The sequence below is a fragment of the Prinia subflava genome, chromosome 5 (assembly GCF_021018805.1).
Source record: "Prinia subflava isolate CZ2003 ecotype Zambia chromosome 5, Cam_Psub_1.2, whole genome shotgun sequence".
NCBI lineage: Eukaryota > Metazoa > Chordata > Aves > Passeriformes > Cisticolidae > Prinia > Prinia subflava.
Genome location: NC_086251.1, coordinates 29,894,585 through 29,922,157, shown reverse-complemented (window position 1 = coordinate 29,922,157; position 27,573 = coordinate 29,894,585). Strand labels below are relative to the sequence as shown.

General features: G+C 44.2%; 1 protein-coding gene and 1 long non-coding RNA gene across 7 annotated transcripts; one reads left to right on the top strand and one right to left on the bottom strand.

Moving 5' to 3' along the window:
* The first annotated feature begins 42 nt into the window (after window positions 1-42).
* On the top strand, window positions 43-27,308 carry EXD2 (exonuclease 3'-5' domain containing 2). Of its 6 annotated transcripts, XM_063398733.1 has the most exons (10): window positions 43-620; window positions 1,032-1,190; window positions 9,796-10,201; window positions 11,101-11,357; window positions 12,413-12,539; window positions 13,305-13,630; window positions 15,941-16,047; window positions 16,830-16,965; window positions 17,684-18,040; window positions 23,920-27,308. In XM_063398733.1, the coding sequence occupies exons 3-10, from the start codon at window positions 9,863-9,865 to the stop codon at window positions 24,134-24,136; spliced, it is 1,866 nt and encodes a 621-aa protein (XP_063254803.1). In that variant the 5' UTR covers window positions 43-620; window positions 1,032-1,190; window positions 9,796-9,862; the 3' UTR covers window positions 24,137-27,308. The 6 variants fall into 6 exon arrangements, with proteins under 6 accessions (XP_063254803.1, XP_063254805.1, XP_063254802.1 ...); XM_063398735.1 differs by lacking the exons at window positions 43-620; window positions 1,032-1,190 and adding an exon at window positions 8,409-8,496; XM_063398732.1 differs by lacking the exons at window positions 43-620; window positions 1,032-1,190 and adding an exon at window positions 8,439-8,576.
* Window positions 2,945-8,045, bottom strand: LOC134551290 (uncharacterized). The gene is made up of 3 exons (XR_010080552.1): window positions 7,907-8,045; window positions 7,481-7,521; window positions 2,945-7,101 (listed from the first exon to the last, which is right to left on the bottom strand). It is a non-coding gene; the product is annotated as an uncharacterized LOC134551290 (long non-coding RNA).
* Window positions 27,309-27,573: the final 265 nt, after the last annotated feature.

Genomic DNA, 27,573 nt, shown 5'->3' with positions numbered 1-27,573 from the left:
TCCCCCGCCGCCGCCTCCCCTCCCCCGCTTCCCCCCTTGTTATGGTTATGATGATTTTTCTTTAGCCAGCCATGGCAGAGAGGTGTTAGACACTCCGCCGCTTCCTGATCCCGCTGGCTCCTCCCCGCTTCCCTTAGCAGCTGATCCTCAGCTGCAGCCCGCGCCTCCCGGCCCGGCTCTAGCGTGGCGCCGCCGCCGGTTAACTCGCTGCCGGAGCGGCGCGGGGGTCACACACATCGGCCCCTGCGGGGGACGGTAACGTTCGCCGCTCCAGGGACCTCCCGGGGCAGGGACACATTCGCCGCTGCGGGGACTTGCAGGCGGCCGGACGCACTCGCCGCTCCGGGGACCTTTTAGGGGAAGGACCCGTTCGCCACTCGGAGGAGCTGCCGGGGAACGGGTGCACCCGTCACTCGGAGGAGCCGCGGCAGGACGCGTCCCGCCGCCGCCGAGCCAAGCCGGCCCGGCTGAGTGAGCCGTGCTGCCTGCGGCCCCGCGGCCGGCAGGTGCTCCCGCGGAGCGGGGAAGGGGAAGGCAGCGCTCCGCAGCCACGGGCGGCCCGCCTTGAGGCAACGGGCGGGCAACGCACCGGAGGGAAGATGAGGGGGAGAATAGCTCAGGTGCGGGGGCGGTTTGCAGTGGGGCTTGTCCTCTGTAAATTCTGAGCGATTTCTGCGGGAATTCAAAGCATTACTACTTTAGAATTTAGTTTGGTGTTTTCTTCCTGTTGTGGTTGTTTTCTCTATAATCGTTATTATGGGGCCATCCGAGGTTTCATAGCTTCCTCTCTCCTGCTCCGTCTCGAGCAACACTGAAAACAGGAGAGTTGTCCCATCACAAGTGAGTCAGTAGACCTTTCTGCAGCCCTTGGAAGACTGCTGGAAGTACAGATGATTTTTTTCTCTTACCCTGCAGTGTCAACTAGACCCCAAAACGCAGCTGGCTAACCAGGTGGAAGTGATCTGTCTTGTCCTTCTCTGTTTAACAGTACCTAACCTTTACCTTACTGGAATATCTTTTCTCTTTCACAGGACCCTGTACCTCTCAGGTAACATCTGATGCCATGTCAGGCAACAGGAGTGTCATTCAAAGAGTGATGTCCGTGAGGCGCTGCACAGGCCCCCAGTCCCGCCTTGCAGCATCTGACTGCATGCTGCCTGTGCACAAAGTGAGCAGCTCGAAACTTTCAGGTGTGTATTTCTCATGGTACCAGTACCTAGGGAAGATACAGTTTTCAGAAGGTGAGAGGAATCAGCCTGACCATCCTGGCCATCTTTGTGTAGCACTGCATCTGCTGGGAATTAGGAGTTTTCAAACTTTAAGCAGAGTGAAAAACCCTACCTGACATAAACTGTGATGTGGCAAGGTGACATATTCCAGTGACAGCTTTTCCAGAGAAATAGAAATCATTTAATTATAGAAAGTTAAGTGCTTTGGGTTTCTTCTTGGTTAAGACTATAGAAAGAGCACCAAATCCTGCATAAACCAAGCTTTATATTTGACAACACTATAGCCTTAATTTTAACACATAACAAAAGTAAATAAAAAACTCTTTTCTAATTTGGAATAAAAAAAGAATGTAAGAAGTTACTTTAACAGTGTTAACATTAACAGTTAACAGTGCTTCACAACTGAAGTGAAAATGGAGCAGTTATTCTCTTCTAATCTGAACTGTACGTAAGGTTCTTTTCTAGTTATAGTTGTTGATGGCCAACTATTGCAGTGTAACATGTTTAGCCACCTTCAATACAGAGAGGCAAAGGCACTGTCTGTCATGGTTTGTGTTTATTACCTTAGCTTCAGACACAGGTAAGCTTCAGACATTGCTATAAAATCATATTTTATAGCTCTGTTACTTGCATGCCATGACATTCTGCACCATTACAATTATATCAGAAACTGTTGCTCACTTCTAAATTCCCAACATGTGGTTCATTTTTTCCACTTTCCTAAAGTATTGCTCAGGTTGAATATCTTTGAGTACCTTTGGTTTCTATAATGGAATAAATATGCAAGATAATAAAATCTCCAGTGCTTTTTATCCATGTTCTGGATCCAGTCTCTAGGAAAGCTGTGTACTTACATGATTTTGTGTAGAAATAAAACTATTTCCTAAGCCCCCAGTTCCAGGGTTTTTAAGAAAGATTTAACTGAGTTTGGTTTTGTTTTATTGGGTTGGTTTTTTGTTTGTTTGGGGTTTTTTGCTTGTTTGTTTTTGTGGGGTTTTTAAAATCACATTTCTAAGCAGTCAGAATTTAAAAGAAAAAAAAATAGCAGACTGCCAATCTGTTCTGCTCAATGACATGACCGTATAGGTTAAAAAACTGTACTAGTAAGCATTCTTTTCACTCTGATTCCTTTCTTTGAATTAATTTTTAATAGAGCACCCAAGGAAGTTATCATAGCCTATACAGGTAATGTCTTCCTTGGAAAATAATGGGTTGCAGTGTTAATAAAGCCAGAGTGCTGTTATCTCTGAAGGCACATACCCTGTTGTCCTGAGTCATACTGAAGCAGCATCAGTGAAGCATCTTTGTCTACCTTAACAGGAACATTCTGCAGCTTGCAATGGAATTGATGTACTGACAGTAGTTAGTCAAACAGATCAAACTTCATCACGTTGCTGTTCTGGGGGACATGCTAGCATGGGGGTGCTATACTGAGACTGCTTGTGACAGTCCAAATTGTATTGGGCCTGGCCAGACCCAAAGGGCACAGGAAGCCAGAGTCTATCTGTACACATTGCTTGAGCTGCTTAATTCTGTAGGAGATTTACAGTCTCCTCCATGTCTCAAAAGCAGCATGAAATAAAGCACAACAAACGCTTTGACTGGAATTCCAACAAGTAGGCAACAGAGTGGAAGAGTCAACTGGAAAGGAAATGGGAGATAATGAACAGGGTGGTGACTTGCTCTAGATGCCCTTGGAAGTGAAGGTAAGTAAATAATGTTTGATGCAATACAGAAGGGGGAACTAGGAGAATCCTTCAAAGAAGTGATATGGTTAGAGAAATGATCTATGTAAACAATCTTGGGTTGCAGTTTCAGAGTTACTAATTCCAAGGCTGTGCAGAGCCCAGTCTCTCAGCCGTACTAAGTTGATCTGGATGAGGTATGGCCATGGTGTCACATTGCTCTCGTATTAGCTTCTGTCCATGCTGCAGAATTTTTTTCTGCCTCAGGAAGGACTGACGATAACTGATCAGTTGTCAGACTATGGCACTTCCAGTGGACAATGGCTGTTGGGTTAGCAGCTGTGTTGGTTAATGCTGGATGGAGAGGTATTAGGGCAGTCTTTGTACATCAGCAAGAGAACAAAGGTCTTAGCTGCAAGGATAGATCAAAGGGTTGTTTTGGACCTGCCACAGGGAAGTATATACCCTGGGTGCTAGGATCTACAAAGACATTTCAGTCACACCTGACAGCTGACAAACAAGCTTGAGTGGCAGGTAAACTGGTGCTGCTTTGATACTCACAAAGAAAATAATAAGAGGGCTTTCAGGGAAAAGTTCCAGCTCTGCTGAACTCTAATTTCTTGATAGCCATTCACAGAAGAGAGAAGAAGACTGTGTTTTGAGTTTGGATAGGGGGAGGTATCTCATCTGAAATAGAAATAAATATCTCTCTGCAGATGGATCTGCTCTTTTCCTCAGAGCTAACTGAGAGATAATGTAGGAGGGTAACAGGAGACCAAGGATACAGCTCTCTAAGAGTCTGTCAAACACTAGGAAGGAAATCTTAAGTAGGTAAAAAGTATCTAAGTGAAGCATGGTTAATTGTGTCAGGTGAGAAAGGATGAGATTTAAATACTCTTTTTGGGCTTCTGTTGAACCTTTGGCTTTGGTTAATCCGGAGTGGAAACTGAGAAGTTTGGACATTGATAGTTGGGTTTCTATGGAGTGAGTAAGAGATAGTGAATGCATAATTAGGAAAGTGGAGCTGAGTCAAAGGCTTTTATTAATTTGTTTATTTATATCAATATTTTTAATTTTTGAGGGGACATAGAAAGAAAGGGTAAACCAAAAAGACTACATCATATTTTAGCCATAGAATTTTTTAAAAATCATTTTGCTTGTGTAATTTATTCCCTCTAGTGAAAATTTGGTGGCTTCTGGGCTTTTCTCCTTTTGCTTACTTTCCTGGACCAGAAAGGTAGGAAGAACAAGGAATGTTTTCTCGAATTTCTCCTTTTCCCTTGGGACTTGCTGTTCTGCTATATGGGTTTAACATGCAGCTAAGCTAATGTAATGATTTGTGACCACTGAAAGGTGGCTTTATTTTTTTGTGGCTCTGTGCTCTGTCCCTTTCTTTGTGCTGATGCTGCTACTTATTGGACCTGCTTGTCTGCCATGTGTTTATTTGGCTCCTGGAAGTGTCCCAATGAGTGCCAAAATCAGCACTAGCTAATCTGGAGTGCCCAGCTGGGAGATGAGTTTTGGAGATGGGGATGTCATATTCTTAGCAGCCATAAACTGTGAGGCTGACTCAGAGTGCCTTCTGGACTGACTGACTGAAAAGTTAAGCAGCTTTTCAAGAAATGGAATTGAGAAAATCATCTCTGTTTCTATATAAGCAATGACAAGAGTTGGCAATTAAAGAAGAAATACGTTGATGATGATTGATGTTAATACAACTCATCCTCATGGGATTATCTAGAATTTTACAGTTCTGAGGTTTTTTTAGCTTCTTTGCAAAACTTACAAACTCTGTCAATGAGCTACCTTCAGTGAGCTACCACTGACTCATCTTTTGGCTTAGGATGTAGTTTCACTGAGGTCTGGCTGTATGATGAATTAGTACAAGGAGTTAAACCAGAAGAAAACCCAGTTTTCTGCTGTGCTAGCTTCCTGCTCACTTAATTCCTCAAATCAAGCAGGCACCAGTATTTGCAGAATTGAGGCTGGAGAAGAATGCTGACAGGTAAAAGGGGAAATAGAATTGCCTTTTCAACAGAAGCGAAACCTTCTATCTACCTTGTTGCAGTGTGAGACTCCACCTTTAGGATGTGGCTTCACAGTTGATTGAAACTGATCTCATTCTGACTTCTTGAGGAAAGAAACCCTACTGCCTTCCTGGTCTCAACCGTGTTAAAACAAACCCTGTTTAAAACAGCTTGTTTGCATATGTAGTCATGGGGTTACTAGCATCGACAGAAGGAAGATAAATCACATTAGGAGGTGAAACGTGAGTTTGGCTTTTTTCTGTAGCTTGGGATGGGGCCCCAAAGAGAGTGTTATTAATGAGCTAGTGGGGACTACATGCAGCTCTCTGCTCATTGTCTGCTACCAGCAATTTAAGTCTTCACTGGAGCCCTTTTCCTTTGATATTCCATGATCATTGATTTTCCTTTGAACACTGACTCATTTACCCCAGTTTTCTCCCTCCTAAAGGATGAGCTAATGTCATTATAATTTTTTTTCTGTGATCAGCAGAACAAGTGAAGTCTGGTGTCCTATGGATTTACCCTGATGTGATACCACTGTGTGGATTCTCATATGTATATTAAGCAGTGTCTGCACATGCTTACCATTTTATCAGTGACAGCTTTATTAGGACCTTTTTTATCCACTTGGCTTTGCATTTCACTGAAGTTACCTTTGTACAAATTTAGATGGAATTTAGCAGTGGTTTAAACATGCTTTTTTTTGGCAAGAAAGTGGGGGAAGTAATGGGACCCAGAGGCAGAAACACTAACACAGAGTAATTTCATAAGTCTTCTTTCCTTAGGAAATCAGGCTAAAAATTACTCTTTTGACAGAGGCTTCTGCAGTGACCTCAGGTCAGGCTACAGACACAGAAAAGTGAATGTTGCTGTTTATCATGGAAAGGCTTCCATGTTACCTGCTGGTAACTTACAAGAAACAGATTTCTTGTAAGTAAAGCTAAGCCAGCAGTTGGTATTTACTCACTTGGTTATCTTCTCATCTTCAGCAATGTCCCTATCAGATTTTTGGGAACTTGGTTTTTGATTGTTTGGGTTGGTTTTGGTAGTTGTTTTGTTTTGTTGGGGAGTTTGTTTGTTTTGGTTTTGGGTTTTTGTTGTTGTTTTGTTTGGTTGGGGTTTTTTTTGCCAGAGTGCACTCATGCATCAGTTGCTTTCATTTATTTTTAATTTAATCTTTATACTTGAATAAATGGCTAGGTAGATATAAGACAAGCTGTTAAAGAGACTCATGGCTTACAGGACTCTGTAATGTCAGTGATGTCATGAAAATAAAGGCTTTAAATACAACCAGGGATACAATCCTCTTACTTGGAGAAAAGCTATCCTCTTCTCTGTGAGATTTTCACTGTGTAATAAATATTGGGGTATTTTATTGCATTTTTCTCTTCTGTAAATTTACACTTCTATTACTTTAGAAACTAAAATAAACAATTTGTAAAAGGAAAACCTGCTATTTCAGATTTCTGGGTGGATGCCAATTTATTATGAAGAGTCTACTTGTGAACAACCTTCGCAGACTTGTTCAATATTCTCTGCTTTACTTGAGCTCTGACAGAGTCTCTTAAGGATGCCTTGCCTACCCCACAGTAGGGGCAGCTGGATCCTGGAGCCTAGCTGCATTATCTTGGTTCTCTTTCCAGTCACTTGGGCCTTGGAATGTCTGTTATGTCCCCAGGTGTTACCATTTTTCTTCGAACTATTTTACAGATGGATCAGTTCCATGATTTTCTGTGCCTGTCATCACAGAAATGGGGGTGCTGGAGCAAGGGAGCAGGGAGTGAGCAGTCACAGGTGCAACAGGAGATGTGGGACTATCCACCCAAGTGGCAATCCAGGCTTATGCTAGATTCCAGTGACCATACAAAACAAAGCATTGTACTTTGAGGAATATGTGTGAAGGGAAGAGAGGGAGAGAAACAGGCAGAACATGTCCATCTGACTGTGGGAACTCAGGTACTGCCAGACTCCTCCAGCTTTCTCTCCTGAGGATGCACATGATGCACTTTTCTTCCGAGCACAAGTCATGTGAGAAACTTCAGAGCCGTGCTTGGTGATCTGCAATTCAGCTGGTCAGCTGTGTCTGGTGCATCGGAGCATAGGGGATGGATGGAGAAGCTGGGGCCAGGCAATGACTGAAAGGAGATGCAGACCTTTCCTCTAGAGGAGAATGAACCACAGAAAAGATGTGAGTTACTGCAGTGAGAATCCAATGCTTTGTAACTCTGTGAAGTAATATAAAAATTTATCAAAATCTCTTCACTGTAGAGCAACACTGAGAGGCTTTGTAGAGAGACTTAAGATACAGAAGCTGTAACTCTAAGGTATAAAGCATTTGTACATTCAAAATACAGATGCAAGTCAATGGAAAACAAAACTCTGATCCTACCCCAGAACCACTGAAACCTGATATGGCCACACCATGCTGGCATAGATCAGGTCATTAGAACAAGTAGCTGCTTAACCTTTTATAGCCTTGTCATCTTATTTCTGATAAGGAGAGGGCCTTATTTGCTCAGAAAAGTGTTCTGGAAATCACCTGTGTTCCTTGTGAACTATCAAGATGTCTGTACCTTCTTCCTGTGTCAAGAAAAAAAGAAGGGGGAAAACAGAGATGAGTTAAGAGACTAAAAAAATACTGCTTCTATAGGTGATTTTTGTCAATGCCAGCCATTAGCTGCTTTGTTGCATTCTCTGGGCAATGGGTCTCCTAAATACCAAGTCTCTGCTAGGGAGATCCTCCTACCCTGATGACTACAAGTGGCAAAGTTAAAACAAAATCCGATGCCGTTAAATTGATTTAACACAGCATATTGTGTGGGTTCAGTCTCTACTTCAAATAGATGCAGCTAGGTGGAATTCTAACAGCACAAAATCTGGGAGATACTGGGAATTGTAAAGGATTTTGAAGAAATTGGGTGCTCAGATCCTCTCATTTTTAATGAAGTCTGGGCTGGAGACTTACTTGCTTTTTAAGAGTGATGACCTCAAGTCTTGATGATCGTAACCCTGAATACAGCCGCTGCCTGTACACTCTCGGTCCAGGGTTTGTGGTGTCCTGCTTCTAACGTTCCTATTTCTCCCCCCACACGGGGAAAACAATCACTTGTCGTGATTATTCCTCTGTTAATTTCTTAATACTCTGCATTTGATTTGTTTCCTCTTTGTTTTCTTCCGGTTTGCCACTTTGGAGGTGGCTGCGCTTTGCTATTTATTTTCCTGGCTGCCTTTGTTCTTTACTTCCCATTCTACCTGGTCCCTCCTGCCCCAGGGGCTCCCCGCTGCTCTGCGTGTGGGTGACTTCATGCCCGCTGCGGCTCGCTCCTCATGTCCTTCCTAGTCGCAGACACCAAACCGCACTTTTCACTCCAAAAATCTCTTTTAAAAAGAGCTGGCTTTTCAGTATTCTTGCGGTATTTTGCCCCGGCTGAAGGCACGTTGGCGCCTGCCCAGCCACACAGACGCCCCGCCACTAGCTGCCGTACAACATGGCGGCGCCCACCGCCCCCTCGCACGGCCGGCACAGAGGAAGCGTCCGCCGCTCTAAGGCTCCCGGTGTGTGCGGCGACTGCCCCGCGGGGCGTTCCCGCGGCCGGACGCAGCCGTTCCGCGGGACGCAGGCAGCGGGCGGATCGGTGGGCGCTCGGCGGGGCCGCGGGCGGGCGGCGGGGCCGGGTGCGGGGAGGCCGCTGCGCGCATCCTGCAGAGGCGGCGGCCGCGGCTGCCGGTGCGCGGTCCGGTGCGCCCGCGGCCTCCCGCGTGCTCGCTCCCGGCGTCCGGGCCTCTTCCCGGGTCGATAACCGCGACCGAGCCTACAGCGGGCAGCGCGTTCCCCGCGGTGCCGAGGGCAGCCGCGGACGCCCCCGCCCGCCCCTCTCCCGCCGGGCCTGGCAGCAGCCCGAGGGGCGCTCGGCCGGGGTCCCGCGCCCGCTCCCGGGCCTCGGCGCGCCTCCGCGGCCGGGCGGAGCGGGGGCCGGGGTGTGTTATCGGGGCTTGTCCTGCCCCGGCGGGGGATCCGCACCAGGATCACCGGCAGCCCCGGCTCCCGGAGGGGTAGTGGCTGTTGGGTCGCCGGGGAGGCCGTCGCTGCGGGCGGCCTTATGGCCCGGTGTCGGCGCTCAGTTCACGGGGAGGCTGTGAATGACCTGTTGCTCGGGGGGCTGGGAGTGGCTGGGGCTGGAGCAGCATCGGTTCCTGAACTTCTGCTTGTGGGGAAGAGTGCGCAAGGACAGCCCCTTAGAAACAACGGGGTGGGTTGGGGAGGTCGGGATGGAAGGGCAGGATTGATTTCAATTTATTGAAGGGGTACTAAGCTTCTGTGTGATAGAGGGACAGCTGTGTTAAAAATAAGATGTTGCTGCTTTAGGGCTTTTCAATGCCTAGAGAGCCATTTGACCCTAGTATGGATGCGACTGTAATGGACAAATGCCTGTTACTTACTGATGCGTGAATGGACATGCTTATTCTGCAGCAATTTCATTTTGGCCTTGTTTACGTTGATATAGTTACAAACTGGACTAAAAGGTGTTGATAATAACCGTGACTAGTTTATTTTTGGAATAACAGTTTGTGGAGTTATTCCGAGTTGCACCAGATAAATTTAATGAATTCCCTTTAAAGTTTTAGTGGTGTGATCAACAGCAGCATTCAGTCTCCTCTTCCTGCCCAATCCATCGCTGCAGCAAGCAGTCTGTCCCCAGGCCCCCAGTCTATCAGTGGGACCCAGAACTTTTTTCTGTCAGTATCACAAGTTTTGGCTAGAACCTTGTTATGATACCCTTGCATGTATTTAATATCTCTAAACACATTTCATTAAGTTGTCTTTAATTTCTTCTTCTCTTGTTTTTTCTGCAGGCCATGATGAAATCCCGCAATGCCGTTTTGAGAGGGTGAGGTGAAGGGAGAGAAAGCGCAATAAAAAATGGCCAAGCAAACAGGCATGACGATTACTTTGGCGACCCTGCTGGGTGTTGCACTGGGGGGCCTGGTTTTGTGGAAAGCAGCCCAGCGTCGGAAAGGAAAAACATGCTGTAGTAGTCAGCAAGAAGAAGCAGCTGCGAAGTCAGGAGATGAGAAACTCATTAAGACAGAGGATAAGAAGGAGGTTTCCTTCTTCAGATCTCCAACCTTTTTCTGGTTAGAGAGGAGCCTTGGTGCAGACATAGTGATAGTTTCAGAGCATGAGGAGTGGGGTCATGTTGAACCATTGCTGCAGAAGGAGCTGGAGAAGTGGCCGGTTCTTGGAATTGACTGTGAGTGGGTAAGTGATCAAGAAGCGTCTCTCCTTCCTATAAATTGCAAATTGCATGGGGAAATCATTGAAGGTCGAGCAATTCCTTTGCTTAAACGATACCACAGGGCTGACTGCTGAAACTGTCATCTGTCATGATGGCAGTGAAGTAGCTGTAATTTTGATTCTTCTTACGTTTAAACATGCTAAGTTTTTAATTCCCCAGATATATTTGTTTACTGAGTTCCTGTTACAAATCGACTTTACTAAATAGAGTAACAGTTGTATGGCTAAATATAGCACTATGTGTTTTGTGTAATATCTCTTTAAAGGTGATTTATTAGAAGTAGCTTGGGTTTACACTATTTTAAATCCAGCTACATATTTAAGAAACAATCTTAAGAGTGTTAAATCTAAAAATTAGGATAATGCCAATATATAGATAAAACTCACTGGGACAACTAGAAAACAAAGTTCCTCTTCTGTTTGTACATCTGCATGTGTGGTATCTCAAACAGACCTTAACTAATTTATAAAGCCTGGCTTTGCCATTGCTTTGACTGGAAATTTATTCACCCCACACTCATAAGTGTAAGCCACAGCTAAACAACATATTTGCCATAAACATTTATATAGTGGATGGCTTTGTGCTGACGTTTCTGATTTCTTCCACCAGCTCAGCTATGAAGGGGAAGGGTGAAAAGGGGAAGAATTCTCTTGTGGGAGTGTGGCAAGAAGTAGCTTGGGGACAGTAATACTGTGAAAAAGACCACATAACTTGCAGTGAATTTTTAGAGACATGTAACAATACTTAACTGTGTAAACTCATAAGTATTTCCTGCTTTCAGTGGCCTTTTTTGCAATTTGCTTCAGCTCCAGTATTACTAATAATACAGTAACTTGGACTCTCATTTTTTCCTTCATTACAGGTATCTGTGGAGGGAAAAGCAAATCCTGTATCCCTGTTACAGATGGCTTCTTCCAGTGGCCTCTGCATTCTTGTACGGTTGCCCAGGCTTGTTGCCAGTGGCCAGACTCTTCCAAAGACCCTGTTGGACATCATGGCAGATAGTGCTGTGTTGAAAGTTGGGGTAGGATGCTGGGAAGATTCTTGCAAATTGCTTCATGATTATGGTCTTCCAGTCAAAGGCAGCATGGATCTCCGGTACTTAGCCATGAGACAGAGGTAAGTGCCTGAAGACAGGAAGACAGGAGGTAGGTCCGTTTGAGGCATCATTTGAGTTGGTGATTTGCATAAGCTGAATGATATCAGGCTGGTATGTCTGGAATTCTTAGGGTGGCTTTAGAGAATGGGCACTGATAGCTGCAGCCCAAGAACATGCCATGCTGCTATTCTGTGATCTTAATGGAAGTGAAATCTTCATGAGGATTTCACTTGCTAATTGTGTCCATCAGTCTTCTCTCACAGACTGATACCTTTGTGGACTTCTCTGTGTATCATGCTTCAGCTTTTAAGTCCAGGCACAGTGATATAATGCACTGAGAGTGAACACTGTCAGCAGATGTTTGAATACACTCCCTAGAAGTGTGAGTTAAATGTGCCCAGGGCACATAAGTGAAACTGCTGAATTTCGAGATTTCTTGAAAAATGACTAAATAAACCAGTTCCAGCTTTCTCTTTATCAATATTAATATTAATAACCAGTTCTTCTATGGAAAGGTCACACTTGTGATGCCATTTTCTTGTCTTTCACTCTTTCAAGATGTTTTACTTGCAAATATTCTTCATGTACAGTTATATGTGTGCCTTGGTGTGGTGTTAGTGATCTGGGCCATGGGTTTGCTGACCTGTTGGTGCCTTTTTAGCACTGAGGATGGACTTCTTGTCTCTAGTGGCCAGGATTCTTCATTTGTCATTTCTGGTTCTTGGGCTTCTCATGAATCCCTGCACAAGTGGTCCATCACTGTATGATGGACCTCTTTAGTTCAGAAGTGAGTAGTTCAGAGCCAAACATTTCAGCCTTAAATGTTACTAACTCCCAGCCTTGCCTGCTTTGCATATTGCAAACACGATATAATGACTAAATCTAGAAAGGACATTTTAGCAGAGGGGAGGGAGAAGGCCTGTAAAGCTAACAGGCAGCTGTGTGGTGTTTAAGTCATACATCATCATGTGCATTGTGTTGTGGAAGGTTCAGGCTGTATGAGGCCATCTGAATTTGCATGAGTGTATAGTTTCATTTTTAATATGTTTGTTTCCCTTTCTTTGTTGAACTGAAGGAAGGATCTGTTTCACAACTGCCTTAGCCTTAAGTCTTTAGCTGAAAAAGTCCTGAACTTCCCACTTGACAAATCTCCTCATGTGCGTTGCAGCAACTGGGAAGCAGAAGAACTGACACAAGACCAGGTGTGTTCTCCACTTCAGCTTACTGTTTTGGGTGGAAAAGTAACCTTCTTAGTTGAAAAAGAGGCTTAACAGCAGGGAGATCTGAGCCTATTCAGATTATACTTCAAAACCTTATGTGTGACAGGGCCTAATGCTAATTTCAGACTCACTGCCTGCATTTCCCTCCTTTTCCATGAAGATACTTTTCTGCTATTCTCCCTGGATTCTTTACCCTTGTTTTCCTTTAGTCTTGAAAGATCTGTGAGGCAAGGTCCTTTGAAGAAGTGTTTCCAAAACCGCACCTTTTTATTATTTTCTGCGGTCTGTAGCAGTCGGTGCAATATTAGAGAGACACTGGAAATCTTGTTCACCTTCTTTAGAGCATTGCTGTTTTCTCTGGCTGCGCAATTTCTTTAGTCAAGCTGCAAATGCCTGCAGAAGCAATGACCGGCAGGGGGAGTGACAGGACAAAAAACCATGCTGAATACTCTTAGCCAGTGTGCCAAAAGGGAGCTTTTTATGGGGGAAGGATTGGTGGGGTTGGAGGATGTCTGACCTAAATGTATTTTCAGTCCATTGCAGTCCATGGGGGCACTACCCCAGGGTAGTGAGATGTGGTGATGTTAGGAAAGTGTTATGAAAGTGCCACTCAACTGGCAAAACTTTGTGTGAACTTCCAAAGGAAATGAATCCAGCTTCTGGTTTTACTGTACCGTGTGCTAAAGACCAATAATGTTGGGAGTATTTCCTGTTTGTCAGTATCTTAGCTTCTGTGCTTTTCTGCAGGTTCTCTATGCTGCTAGGGATGCTCAGGTCTCAGTGGCTCTGTTCTTCCATTTGCTGGGATTTACCAGCATCCCTGCTACATCTGAAGGTGAAAACCCTGTCACTGCTTGGGAGAAAGCACGGGGTAAATGCCAGGGCTTGGTGGATATCCCATTTAAAGGAAGAAAGAGTGGCAGCAACGGAGAGGAGAAGAGTGGAGAGGGACGTTCCCCTCAGAAAACAAAGAATCGGAGATCGTGGGTGAATGGCCAGCCCTCTGGCAACCAGCAAATGAGAGACCCACGGAGGCAGAAGCGAAAGCCTCTGGGTGTGGGATATTCTGCACGGTGAGTACATGAGCACATCCTACTCTTTGCATTGCATAGGGAGAACCCTGAAAAAAGCAGGGTTAGGTCTCTACTTAGATCATGAGCAAGTTCTACTGAGCAAGTAGGTTCCGAGCGGTTCCGGGCGGTTCTGAGATCATGAGCAAGCTGAGGTGTTGTCTTTAAGTTTTGCCCTTCTTTCCTTGCCCTGTGGAAGCGTTAGCCAGAGAGCAGAGTCCTAGCAGGAGGCCGTTGGCTTTCCAGCTGTTATTCTTGGGTGTCCAAGGTGTCACTCCATCAGGGCCAGGAGTTGGACTTGATGATCCTGGTGGGTCCCTTCCAGCTCAGCATATTCTGTGATTCTGCTGCCCAGACAGCTGTGCCCTGTCTTCTCCAAGGAAAAGGTGGCAACTGCACAGAGCTTGTCCTTTCATCAGGATCTGCCTTGGGGACTGTTGTTTGTCCTTTGCTGTCCCAAGTCACCATGACCACAGAGATGGCAGGGCTGAAAGCTGAGGTTAGCAGGGGTGAGGCATGTTACGTGAGGTGCCAGAGGGCACAGGAAGGAACAGCCTGTAGTGGCAGCAAAGCAGTGCCCTTCTGTGTTGGCCAGGGGGCAAGAGGAGAGAACAGTGCTGTTTGGGCCTTGCAGAGGCAGCTGTTGCTGGATTCAGCATTACCATCCTTGCAGGCGATTTTTTGGAGTGAATCCTAGATTCTTAAAGGCTTTTGCTAGCAGGAGTTCAGTTGCTTTTAAGTTAAAAATAAGTTGGAAAAGTTGCTTTGAGCTCAATGCAGTGAAAGATGTGGGGTATCTGTATGTTTGGTTTTGTCAGGATCTAATCTAATAAAATTTATCACTGGACATAACTAAAATTATTTGTAATTATCATTGGGAAAGAAATACATTTTTGTATGTGTTTTCTTTTTAAGTTTATTGGATTGGCAACAGAGAAATTTTAGTGTAGTCAATAGTATTGATTTCATTAGCCGTGATTAGCAGTATTGTGTTTTACAAAGCGAGTTCCTCTTTTTTTTTAATTTTTTTTTTATTTGGAGGCTGTGTTATACAAAACAGGAGGACTGCATCTCATAGGAGGATTAAAATTTAAATAAAATTACATTCCAAGATAAATTAAGATCTTCTGATATATGTTTATTTATATTTTTGTTTTTAACTGTGCTTGACTCCATGAGAGAACTGTAGACTCACTGCTTTTTACAGTATTTGCAGCAATGTGGCTCTGCTCTGTAATAACACTGGATGTGGTTTCCAAAGCCCTTTTTCACTCCTCCTTTCTATTTGTCTGTTTAGTTTTAATGTTTATTCATTTAGAGTTGGGAAGTACTGAAATTATCATGGTGACTGAGTTGAACTGTTGATGCTCAGTGGAAGGAGATTCCTGTATCTTTTGTTGGGTTTTTTCCCCTCCCAAACCTCAGAAGAAATAATTTTATCAGGTTACATAGCCTGTGAATCAACCTTTTTAGCTGGTAGAGCTCTGCTGAGTACTAATTTGTAAATTCTCGCTGTAGAGAGGAAAGGAAACTTCCCTAGAGTGTATTGTGACATGTCTGGCCAGTTCCTCCCAGGTCCTCTCTGAGCCCAGCCTGCTTCACGCTTCAATTTTGTTTGAAGGAGGTTAGCAGAGTAAGGAAATGTTTTCTGCAAGACAGAGCCCTTCCATACACTGCTCCAAACCATCAGAGACTGCTCAAGCAGGACTTCTTGTCACTGCCAAAGTTTGGGGCTTGTGTTTGAGGGCATCAGCTCAGCTTCATTGTTCTGAACTCATGTGTTCAAGTTCTCAGTGCTGCAAGAGTGTTTTTGGACCATTCCTCTTGGTTGAATAGAGTAATTGCTCTTCACACTAAATTTTAGAAAAAAATTTATAATGAAACATTAAAATCCAGGCTTAGGCAGCCAGTCATTGAAACTGCCTTGTCTGTAAATTGATTCTCACTTTGAGCTTACTATTAGCTCATTGTCCTTTGTGACTTCAATTGTCTTCTGTTTTCTAATTCAAATTTTTTAAAATGCTGTCTTCATTGATGGCATCTCATGAAAATTTGGATTCAAAAGTTACAAATCTGTTGGCAGCAGGAGAGCAAAGATACCTTAGAGTTGGTGAACCCTGGATAAATTTTCAGATGTACTGCTTACTTAAGCAGCAGCCTGTGGAGTCTCAGCAGCCTCAGGTTTGTGTTCAGGAGTACTTCTGTGATTCGCAGGAAGCTACCTGGACTGCAGTGTGGCACACAGGGCTGTAGAAAGCTCTGGGATTTTTTGCATGCTGTTACAGCTGCTGTAATACTGCCCTTGTTTCATAGAAAGTCTCCACTGTATGACAACTGCTTCCTGCACGCACCAGATGGACAGCCCCTGTGCACGTGTGATCGCAAGAAGGCTCAGTGGTATTTGGACAAGGGGATTGGAGGTAGGCATACCAGTTCTACTGTTGGTATTTGAAATGCAGCTCTCTCTCTCTTTTCTCTCTCTTTTCTCTCTCTTTTCTCTCTCTTTTCTCTCTCTTTTCTCTCTCTTTTCTCTCTCTTTTCTCTCTCTTTTCTCTCTCTTTTCTCTCTCTTTTCTCTCTCTTTTCTCTCTCTCTTCTCTCTCTCTTCTCTCTCTGCTCTCTCTCTGCTCTCTCTCTGCTCTCTCTCTGCTCTCTCTCTGCTCTCTCTCTGCTCTCTCTCTGCTCTCTCTCTGCTCTCTCTCTGCTCTCTCTCTTTTCTCTCTCTGCTCTCTCTCTTTTCTCTTTTCTCTCTCTGCTCTCTCTCTTTTCTCTCTCTTTTCTCTCTCTGCTCTCTCTCTGCTCTCTCTCTGCTCTCTGCTCTCTCTCTGCTCTCTCTCTGCTCTCTCTCTGCTCTCTCTCTGCTCTCTCTCTGCTCTCTCTCTGCTCTCTCTGCTCTCTCTGCTCTCTCTGCTCTCTCTGCTCTCTCCGCTCTCTCCGCTCTCTCCGCTCTCTCCGCTCTCTCCCCTCTCTCCCCTCTCTCCCCTCTCTCCCCTCTCTCCCCTCTCTCCCCTCTCTCCCCTCTCTCCCCTCTCTCCTCTCTCTTTTTCCTCTTCTTCATAAAGGAGCATGAATTTTTTTGTATCCTTTCTTATTGGAAGTACTGCTGGGCATTCACTAGCGTGACTCTTACGTTGTAGCATCGTTATTTTAGCTTTCCAGTACAACTTGTCTTGAATATTTTCTCTTTGCCTTTATCCTTTTAGAGCTAGTTAGCACAGACCCTTTTGTTGTGAAGCTGCGCTTTGAGCCTTCAGGACGTCCTGAGTCTCAAGTTGATTATTATCTGACAGTCAAAGAAAACCTCTGTGTTGTGTGTGGCAAGCGAGAATCCTACATTCGGTGAGTTGTTCAGTGGGTAGGAGAAAAATGCATCTTCTAAAGCACGACTGAGGTCTGCATCCAGAAGTTTGGCATCCAGAAGCTTGGTTAGTGGCCTGAATCATTGTGCTTGCTCATGTCCTGGGTGGGACCCTGAGTGCTCTGCAGTTGTTTGGCTGTGTGAGACACTGAAGAGACCAGTCTTTCCTCTTAAAGAGGCAGGAGATACTGATCCTGGCGGAGATCAAAGCATATGGAACATGTGAGTGACAGGGGCAGCAGTGTGCTGACACACTGGGTGGGTACCATCCCCTTCCAAGAAGAGCTGTACTGTCCCTTCCACCACTTAATCCTTTATTTTTGAAAGGTTTGGGTGAGTCTAAAGCTCATGAGGCAAAAAGAACAAGATTTTTCTCTTTGTCTTTTTTGTCTGCTACTGATTAGTTGAGAAGTATACTTCTCATAGTGCATTACTTGATTTTATTTTTTTTTTTACAGTATGAATCTTTAATTGAAAGTGATGAATTTTTGGAAAGGAAAAACAGAAATGCAGAAAATCTGGAGAGAGAACTACAAATGAAAAGAATAAAAATAATCACTTTCTGTACTATGTGTCCTGGTAATATTTGCTTACCTGGACTTTTAGTTTTAGTTGACCCCTTCTGGGGCAGGAAGAGGAGAAACTGGGGAGCAGCGGCTCCAGATGAGTGCAATGAGCTGTCTGTTTTGTCTTCTCTAGGAAGAACGTTGTTCCTCACGAATACCGAAGACACTTCCCCATCCAGATGAAGGACCACAACTCACATGATGTGCTCCTGCTGTGCACGTCCTGCCACGCCATCTCCAATTACTACGACAACCACCTGAAGCAGCAGCTGGCGCAGGAGTTTGGGGCTCCCATCGGCTCCGAGGAGGGCGTGCGTCTCCTGGAGGACCCCCTGCGCAGGCAAGTGCGCTCGGCGGCGCGAGCCCTGCTGAATGCAGACAGCCTGCCCGACCCCCGCAGGGCAGAGCTGCTGCACAGCATCGAGGACTTCTATAACACTGACACGGTCACTCCAGAGATGCTCCAGGCAGCAGCTGGTCTGGAAACCAGGTATAGTGAGCCCATGTAGGCTGGGTGTAAGATTTTATAAGTTGTTTATATTGCATTTCTTACTGATTTTGGTTTTGTTTATACCCATCTCCCCTCAACCCGCTACTGGTCCCTGAACTGCAGCTTGTTTCTTTCCCTCTTTCCCTTCCTCCTCACCAGTCTTCTGTTCTTGCTCTGCATCTTCCCTTCCAACATTTTATATTTCTTTTGAAGGACAGGAAAAGGAAAAGAGTCAGAAGGACAGTCATATCAGAAATCTTCCCTTCTTCCCTTTCTCAAAGCCTCCCCAAATATCTTTTCTTAACAAGTGTCTAGTCTCTGCATGAAATTAGTATTTTCTCCTGGTTATGCTCACTGTTGTTTGTAAAGTGCAGATGTTGTAACTCAAAACTCATCCAGGCAGGGAATTCACTAACAGGCTCAGCATTCTGAAGGGTCATTATTGGCGATTGATGAGAGACGGGAAGACTGATTCGGTGATCAGAATTCGATTTTACTCAGGTTTTCCAAAAGCTTATATACTATTTCAGACAGGTTAATCATTTCTACTACAATAATCAGGTTAAAAATCACACAGAAAACTCATGCATTTTACAACAACTCTTTGCTTGCAGAAGTTGATTGAATCTTCTCTCTTCCCGTAAGCAGGTGTAATCCCATCTCCTGTAATTTTCACAGTTCTGTTTGTTCATGCCATGGCATCTTGGTTATCAAACCAGATATGCTAATCAAGTCTGTTTGACTCTCTGTCTTGTGTATTCCCAGATCTCCCCCTTCTGTATTAACCAAGAATACCCCCTTGATGGCTTTATTTACTAATCTCTACACACATTGAAGCAAGCAAGGTATCATAACTAATACAATTATTATTAAAATCATTACATGCATTCCTATCCTAAGAAAATCTTTTAGCCAGGGTGTCAAACCCCAGCCACTAAACAGGTTATCTAGCCAAGATCCAGATTCTACCTTTAGTTTAAACACACTGTAAAATATAAGGAATAATTATAACAATACATAATATAATGTCTAATACAAGAAAGCTTATTTTAACTAAATTTCTAATTTATTTATGGAGTCTTTAGCTTCTTAGGAGTTTATTCAGCTGTTCAAAACTATCATCTGTTTGCAGGTTTTACACTTTCTTATAGGGCTGAGGCTTCACGATTTTGTAACATAAACTGAATCTGTTACTAGATTAAAAGGAAGAGAAAAATTTTTGAAAAGCTCTGACAGCAATAGCAAGTTGAATAATTTGACGGGATTTAAGTCTGTCATTGAACAACTCAAGAAATTAAAGACATACAAGGCTTTGCATAATCTTTCCGCAGGAGTATCTTCGGCTCCCCCTTTTTGTTGTAACAGAAGACGTTTGAGAGAGCAATGGGCTCGTTCTATAATTGATTGTCTTGTGGGTGAGTGAGCTATGCCCCTTTTGTGGGTGATACCCCATAATGAGAAGAAGTTTGCAACTCTACGGGAAATATATGCGGGTCCATTATCTGTCTTAATCTGTTGCGGAATTCCTAAGGTGGCAAAGGCAGCAGCGAAATGACGGCAGGCGTCTTTCCCTGTCTCTCCCGTGTGAGCTGAGGCAAACAGAGCGCCTGAAAAGGTATCAATAGAAGCATGCACGAATTTCAAGCGGCCGAATTCAGGAATGTGTGTCACATCTGTCTGCCAAATTTGTAGGCTCTGTAGACCTCTTGGGTTGACCCCTGTGTTCACATTAGGAAGTGTGCAACGCTGACAGTCAGGGCATATAGAAATGATATTAGAGGCTTGTGCTGGAGTTAATTTAAAAAGCCTTACCAAAGCCCCAGCATTTTGGTGAAAAAAGGAGTGACTCAGTTTAGCTTGCTCTATTTTGTTAGGCAAAACATGCTGCACTGATAAGGTTAACAAATCTGCTTGGGCATTACCTTCAGTGAGAAAACCCGGTAGATTGGAATGTGACCTGATATGCATCACAAAGTAAGGAGCCGTCCTCTGGTCTAACAGAGAGACCAGCAGTTTTAACCAGGAAAAAAGAATGTCATTTTTAACATTTTTCAAAACAGAATTCTCTGCTCTCTGTACAATACCTGAAACATATGCGGAGTCAGTAATCAGATTAAAAGGTGTGCTGAATTTCTGAAACACTCTTACAACAGCAGCTAATTCCACTATTTGTGGAGACCCTTCAACCACAGCAATATCAGATTGCCAAGTTCCAGTTTCAGGGTCCCTCCATACAATCACTGATTTACGGGTTTTCCCAGACCCATCTGTGAATATTGTCATAGCTTGCAAGGGAGTCTCACTTCTCTTTGGCTTGGGGATTAAATTAAAAGACGAATTTAATAATTTGTGTTTAGGCGGATGGATAGATATCTGCCCTGGGTAATTTGTTAAAGCAATTTGCAATTTTTCAGACATCTGTAGCAACCAATTCAAATAAAACATTGTGAGAGGCAGATAGATAATATCAAAATCTTTCCCAGCCAAAGAGGTCAGTCTTTGCCGAGCCTTGACAATCAACATGGCCATAAGTTCATCTTGCATGGAAATAGTCTTGGGCATATTGTTAGGCAAAAAGACCCATTCGATAATTAGAAGAGGATCTGGTTTTTCTGAGTCCCACTGAAATATTAATGCATAAGGCTGTTTATTAGGATTCAGAATAATTAGCCACAAAGGCAACTCTGGAGCCCACCTAGCTGATTGCCTTTGAGAGATAGCATCAGCTACTTTTTGAAGCGCAATTTGTGCTTCTTTGTTTAAGTGTCTGGGTGATAAGAGGTTAGGCTCTCCTCCCAGGAGGGCAAACAATGGCTCTAAATCTGCATTTGAAATCCCAAGCAAGGGACGGACCCAATTTATTGTTCCTAGCAACTTCTGTGCATCATGTAAAGTTTTGATTTCAGTTGAGATTTGCAAGGGTTGTGCAGAAATAGAATGCATGCTTATTCGCCAGCCCAAATATTTCCAGGGAGATGTCTTTTGAACTAAAAATCAAACTGGTTATCACAATCTTTGTCAAAAGCATGTAAGTTGTCAAAAGCATTTAAGTTTAACAGGCTATATCTGAGCACTAGAAACAATTCTCAGTAAATATCATGATAGTCAGGAAATCATCATATATCCTTATTCTCAGTGGCAGTAAGCCACTGTGCTCTAATTCTTCAGGTGGATCAAACTTATATACACACATTAATCGTTGAATTTGTGCATTGCTTCTGATGCATCTTGATGGATCACATTAACAGCAAATACCTCGTCTTTTATGAGATGCACAGTACTACAGTATCTCACATTCAACACATTTGCATTCAACCTAGGTTTGATGACAAACTAGACAAGAAAAGGAGAGAAGCAGTTCTGCATTAAGTTCTCACTCAAAGGCTGTAACCATTTGTTTAGAGTTCATCAAGAACAAAAAAGACTGAAAACCTAAAAGAGCTTTCTGCAGTCTTCTCAGAAGGGGTGCCATCCTCGGCTCCCCCTTTCCTGTTAACAACTTAAGAGACATTAATTTACCAATTTTTTTTTTTTTTTTTTTTTTTTTTTTTTTTTTTTTTTTTTTTTTTTTTTAAGTTTTAAATGACCTCTATACAAAATCTGACTGCATAAAAATTCCCTATTGAGATAGAACATTTCCCCCCCACAAAACTAGCGGCGCAGACAACACATAAGGCCTGACAGTTGCTACCCTGCCTTCAGGCCCTGTGATCTGTGCCAGGTGTTGGCTTTGGTAGCTTTGACTGTTTCCACCCACCCCTGAGAGGACCTGGGGGACAGGCATTAATGGCCAATCATTAGGCCATTGATTTTGGGAGATAAGACTGATATCCGCGCCCGTGTCAATCAATCCGGTTAAAATTAACTCTTTACCTCTCAGAGACACCTTACACTTGCACGTAGGACGTTCAGGAGTTATGCGCTGGGTCCAAAAAATTTGTGGTACCCCCGTTGAACCAAACCCGCCTCCCCTCTGATTAGCTATCGGGGGTGTGGATAAGGGGGCTGCTGGAAAAGGTACAAGCTGGGCTATTTTGGTCCCTGCTGGGACCACGCAGGGGGGCTGTGGGGTCCAAGCCATGATTTTTATTTCCCCAACCGTGTCAGAATCAATAACTCCTGGCAAAACAAATAATCCTGTTACCGAGGTAGAAGATCTACCTAAAAGCAAAGCATGGTGACCTGGTAGCAAAGGTCCGTAAATTCCTGTGGGGAGACAAAACACTGAGGAATTGGTCAACGTTACTGTATCACGGGTTGAAATGTCCAATCCGGCGCTCCCTGGGGTTGCTGGACGTAGGTCGGAGATGGTCCGGCGGGCAGGGCCTGCGCTGGCTGGAAGCTGAAGGTTGGCTCTGGCTACTGCGTCTGCTGTGGGACTTGTGTCTGCACTCGTTGCTGTCTCATGCTGTGAGATGATTTGCTGTAAAAGCTGGCCATTTGGTGAAACTTGAAGAGGCATTGATTAGCGAAATAAAGGCAAGGTCTCTGTCTTTAAGAGCTTTCTTTTTTATCTGTAACCAATTGTTATGCATATTTGAAGCGAGTCAGTCCGGATCATTTTCGGGGCCGGGGTCGAATGGCTTTCTGTCGCTGTTAAAGTCAGAGTCCCCATAAGCGATCAGTGTTCGGCAGCTCTGTGGTCGCTGGTGGGATCCCGGTGGGGGTGCAGCTGGCGGCTGGGCTTTATCTTTGGCGTTCGTCGGGGAGGGGGTGCGGACGGGGGACGGGGAGCGGGACCTGGGCAGGTTTCGGTCTGGCACGGCCTCCGGGGCCGTCTCCGCGGTAGCCTCGCAGGCTGCCTCGCTCCCCCCCTCTTTTTTAACCGCTTCCATGACCGTCCTCCATGCAGGAAGCAGGCGCAGCTCTGGCTCGTGGCCAGGCAGCGTAGCCAGGTCGTAGAGCTTTACGCCGACCTTGTCCCAGTAGCGGAGAGTAAGAACAGAGGAAGGGGTGGTATCGGGGAACATGCGTGACACCCATCGTAGGAGCGACTTAAGGTCCTGCTTAAGAATGGGGGATCCATGCTTGCTCAGCAAGCGCTGGATGGTTTTCTTAACGTCTCTTCCGTCGGACATGACCTGTCCCATACCTTGAGTTCCCCTGGCTCACCTGTCACGTCCGGCGTACAGATGATTGTAGGCCCAAACACGGTTCTTTCACCGCCACGATCAGTTCCAGGGGCGTCGCCAATTGCCAGCAGACCGCCGGTTCTTCTCCTCACACGGAGCACCAATTATTGGCGATTGATGAGAGACGGGAAGACTGATTCGGTGATCAGAATTCGATTTTACTCAGGTTTTCCAAAAGCTTATATACTATTTCAGACAGGTTAATCATTTCTACTACAATAATCAGGTTAAAAATCACACAGAAAACTCATGCATTTTACAACAACTCTTTGCTTGCAGAAGTTGATTGAATCTTCTCTCTTCCCGTAAGCAGGTGTAATCCCATCTCCTGTAATTTTCACAGTTCTGTTTGTTCATGCCATGGCATCTTGGTTATCAAACCAGATATGCTAATCAAGTCTGTTTGACTCTCTGTCTTGTGTATTCCCAGAGGTCATATAATTTTTGCCTTGAGAAATCTGCAGTCTCCTGAGGAGCTTGTAATGGATCTTAAGTGCTTTGTCTAGTGTTGCTGTAAAGAAGAACACTTTCTCAGTTCAGAGAAACCAGCCTTACAGTGTAACTATGTTCCAGAAAACAGTCTGGCATTGAAGCAAAGCTTAAAACGCTCCCTCTTGGTGAACTTACCCTTTGTCTGTAATTAAACTGCAGTTGAAAGTATCTTCATTGTCTTGCTGTTCATTGGAGACAGATCTGGAGTCTGGCAGCAGGCTTGTGTGAGAATAAATTGTGCTTGTGTCCTGGCAGGATCTGCAATGAGAGCTTCGTGCCACATGGACTGAAGGTGGTGCAGTGCTGTGCTAAAGGAGGCCTGCGCTCTCTTATGCAGCTGGAAAGACGCTGGCGGCAGCATTTCCTGGACAGCATGAAGCCCAAACACCTCCCAGAGCAGTGGTCGGTGGACCATAATCATGTCAAGTTGATCCAAAAGTATGGGGAGGATCTTCAGATCAAGCTGTCATGAAATCATCTTCCTGGACTCTGGATAGTGTCTAATGGACACGTGTAACTGAAGATGGAAAGACTGTTTTGATTTCTATATCTCCACTAACACCTGGGGCCTGGGTTTGCAAAAAGGCAGCAGTAGATCTGCCAGATTTACCAGCTGGTTAAATTTGACAGTTTATAGTGGTAAATCCATTGAGTTGAACTTTCAGGTGGTTTGGAAGTTTAATCCTAGTCTGTCACTTGCTAGTTCAGTGCAAGAGTGATGTGATAAGGGAACCTGTCTTTTCAAAGTGACTATGGAGAATCATTTTCTAGCCCCCAGGATGTCTGATGCCTCCAGACCATCTCTTATAATAGAGTAAGTCCAGAGAAAGGGAACAAAAGCACAATAGATGAATTTTTCTCGATTTTCTGACATATATTAGTGCCCTTGGCTTTACTTTGAGGATCTTCTTGATAAAAATCTTCCTTTGTTTTTCCTTTTGAGTGCAGTTGTACTCATAAGAGTTCTTCCTAGAGAAGAGCCCCTGCCAGAGACAGATTCTGTGTCTGGAAGAAGCAAAGAAACCCTATTTTTTTGCAGCTTCTGAGCTGTCCCAGCATTGCAGATAGGCCTCAGCAAGTTTCCTGGTGGCAGGTGCCTGATGAGAAGTGACACTCTGGCAGTATGGAAATACCCGTGTCAAGTCTTTTGTTAAACAGCTTCCAGTAACATAGAGTTTATAAAAATATTTTTCCTAATTCTGCTTGTTTGTCTTGAGTAGTGTGCTCAGACGTTCCAGGCTGTTACAGATGACTGGAGTGTTGGAGTGGAAGGATGCAGGCTCTTTAGGAAGAACTGGCACTGGAGGTGAGGAGGGTGGATCACCTTCTATGTCAGTGATGGGTTGGAGTGCATGGAGCTCAGCCTAGGGGTGGATGAGGAGTCCATTAAGAACTTATGGGTCAGGATTAAAGGGAGAGCAGGGACACGTGTCAGAGGGGATCTGCTACAGGTCTCCCAGCCAGGAAGACTGAGTGGATGAAGTCCTGTACAGGTAAGAGCAATCTCACGTTCACAAGTCCCCTGGGGGGACTTCAGCCACCCCATGTTTGTTGGAGAGGCAACACAGCAGGGCATAAGCAGTTCAGGAGGTTCTTGGGATGCGTTGAAAACTTTTGCAGAAAGCCAACTGCTTCTCATGGGCTGCATCAAAAGAGGCATGGCCAGCAAGCCAAGGGAGGTGATTCTCCACCTGTATTCTGCTCCTGTGAGACCACCTGGAGTACTGTGTCCAGCTCTGTGGCCCACAACATAATTGGGCAAGTCCAGAGGAGGGCTACAAGGATTATCAGAAGGGTGGTGGTTAGTGAATTTAAACTGAAAAAGGCTAGGTTTTGATTAGGTGTTGGGAGGAAATTCTTTACTGTGAGGGTGGTGAGGCATTGGAACAGCTTGCCAGAGAAGCTGTGAATGCCTCATCCCTGGAAGTGTTCAAAGCCAGGCTGGATGGAGCTATGAGCAACCTGGTATAGTGAAAGGTGTCCCAGTCCATGGCAGGGATGTTGGAATGGGATATTCTTTACAGTCCCTTCCAACCCAAACCATTCAGTAATTCTTTGAATAGCACTTGGTGAGTACTTTTTCATATCAGACTGAAATAAGGACAGGTGTCTTAAAAGGGATGAGAGGAAAGACCAGAATTTAAAGACCAGAAGCTTTTAAGAGATTTGACCACACATGGCAAAAATTGGAAAATCTGATGTTCTGTACCTGGATTTGACATGTGTGGTGGTGAGCAGGTTATACTCTCTTCATGCCTGTTTCTCTGTCTCTAAAAAGGGACTAATAATACTTAACTATCTCACAAAGATGTTGTGAGGCTTAAGGAATTAATGTTTTTGTAAAATGCTTTGAAAATTTAAGCCAGTGTGTGCAAATTATTATTGTTGTTTTTTAAGATGTGCTGCTGTCTAACTTCCTTAAATATTCATGGTTTTTGTCTGATGCTAGACCTTAGTTAAAGATAACTTTTTAAAAATACACATTCCTTTTTGTAAAATCCCTTTTGATGGTTTTGATTGCATGAGATGAGTGTGCTTCTACTGAATGATGAAGCTATGCTCAACTTTTATACACCTCTGTAAAGAAGTTTCAGTAAAACCCTTATCTTCATGCTGCTGTGTATAGCGCAGTTGACCCACATTTTTTTATAACATTTCGGCAGAATCCTGGACCTGCTGTGATTGTGGCTGAAACTGTCCCATATCATATAATTCAAGAAATTTCACAGGCCAGGGGTAAAAACACTGTAGCAGAGACTGTTTGAGATAAGTAGGAGCCATGGAGAGAAATGGTATATTAATGCCATCCCAGAGGAGCTGCAATAACAGCACAAGGAATCAAAGATTCATGATAAATACTACTTATCACAGAGCTGCAAATGAGATCATTTTCATTATAAGGACAATTTTTTTTCCTGTACCACTGGCAAGTCTTAACAAAAAATTATTTAGCCAAATGTGTTGTGCCTGTGCTCACTCACACAGCTGATTATAATCCCAGCAAGACCTTCCTGCCTCCAGCAGCAGTTTGGATGTAACTATTTCTCTCCAAAGCATTTTGAGCATGTGTTCAGATAGTGCTATATCCTGTCTCCATCTGATCAGGGTGTTGAGAGCTCTCTGTGTGACTCAGAAACTCTTTTTCTGTCATCAGGAGTACAAGGTGTCCATTTCACCTCTTTGTTCTGCTTTGTTTTTTCTCCCTTTGGTCTGATATAGGAACTCCTGATCAAACTCTTCAGTGGAACTGATTGGCTGCCACAGGATTGGGTCTTTTCTGTTTGTGAGACAAGAAAGTAGTGTGGAGACAAGAACTGGACTGCAAGTCCTCTATTTTTAAGGAGCCAGGTTTTTTTCAAGAGGGTTGTTTCCAGATCTCATGTTCAGAAATAGAAACTAGCAGGGAGAACTGTATTCACAAATATTTTCTAAACTAAGATTCTTTATTGTTTGTAAGATATCCTTAACTTGCATAATTTTAATTAAATCTGAAAGAAGAGGGGAAGCAATGTATTTATTATGCAGAAATAGATTTGCTTTATTTTATTATGATTTTAGATTTTCTACCAGTCTATAGATAAAACTTCCTTATATGTCTCCATTGCTAATTGTTACATTATATAAAAATCTACTCTTTTACCAGACTTGCCCCTTTTGAAGTTCTTTTGTTGCTTTCTTGCATGCTTGTTTTTTCTCTTCTTTCCTTGTGTCTTACCTAGTCCTTACAGGTCCACTGTTCCTCACAGTAACACCTGGGCTCACCCTCCCAGTTTCCCTTTCCAGTGCCTTCCCTGATTTATGCATCAGATGTGGAGAGCCCCTGCTGGCAGCAATACTGCACTTCTGTGCAGTGGGATAGTGAGCTTGCTCAGCTATGTTTGAATAGTGGATTCAGGTGCTGTCCTTGGC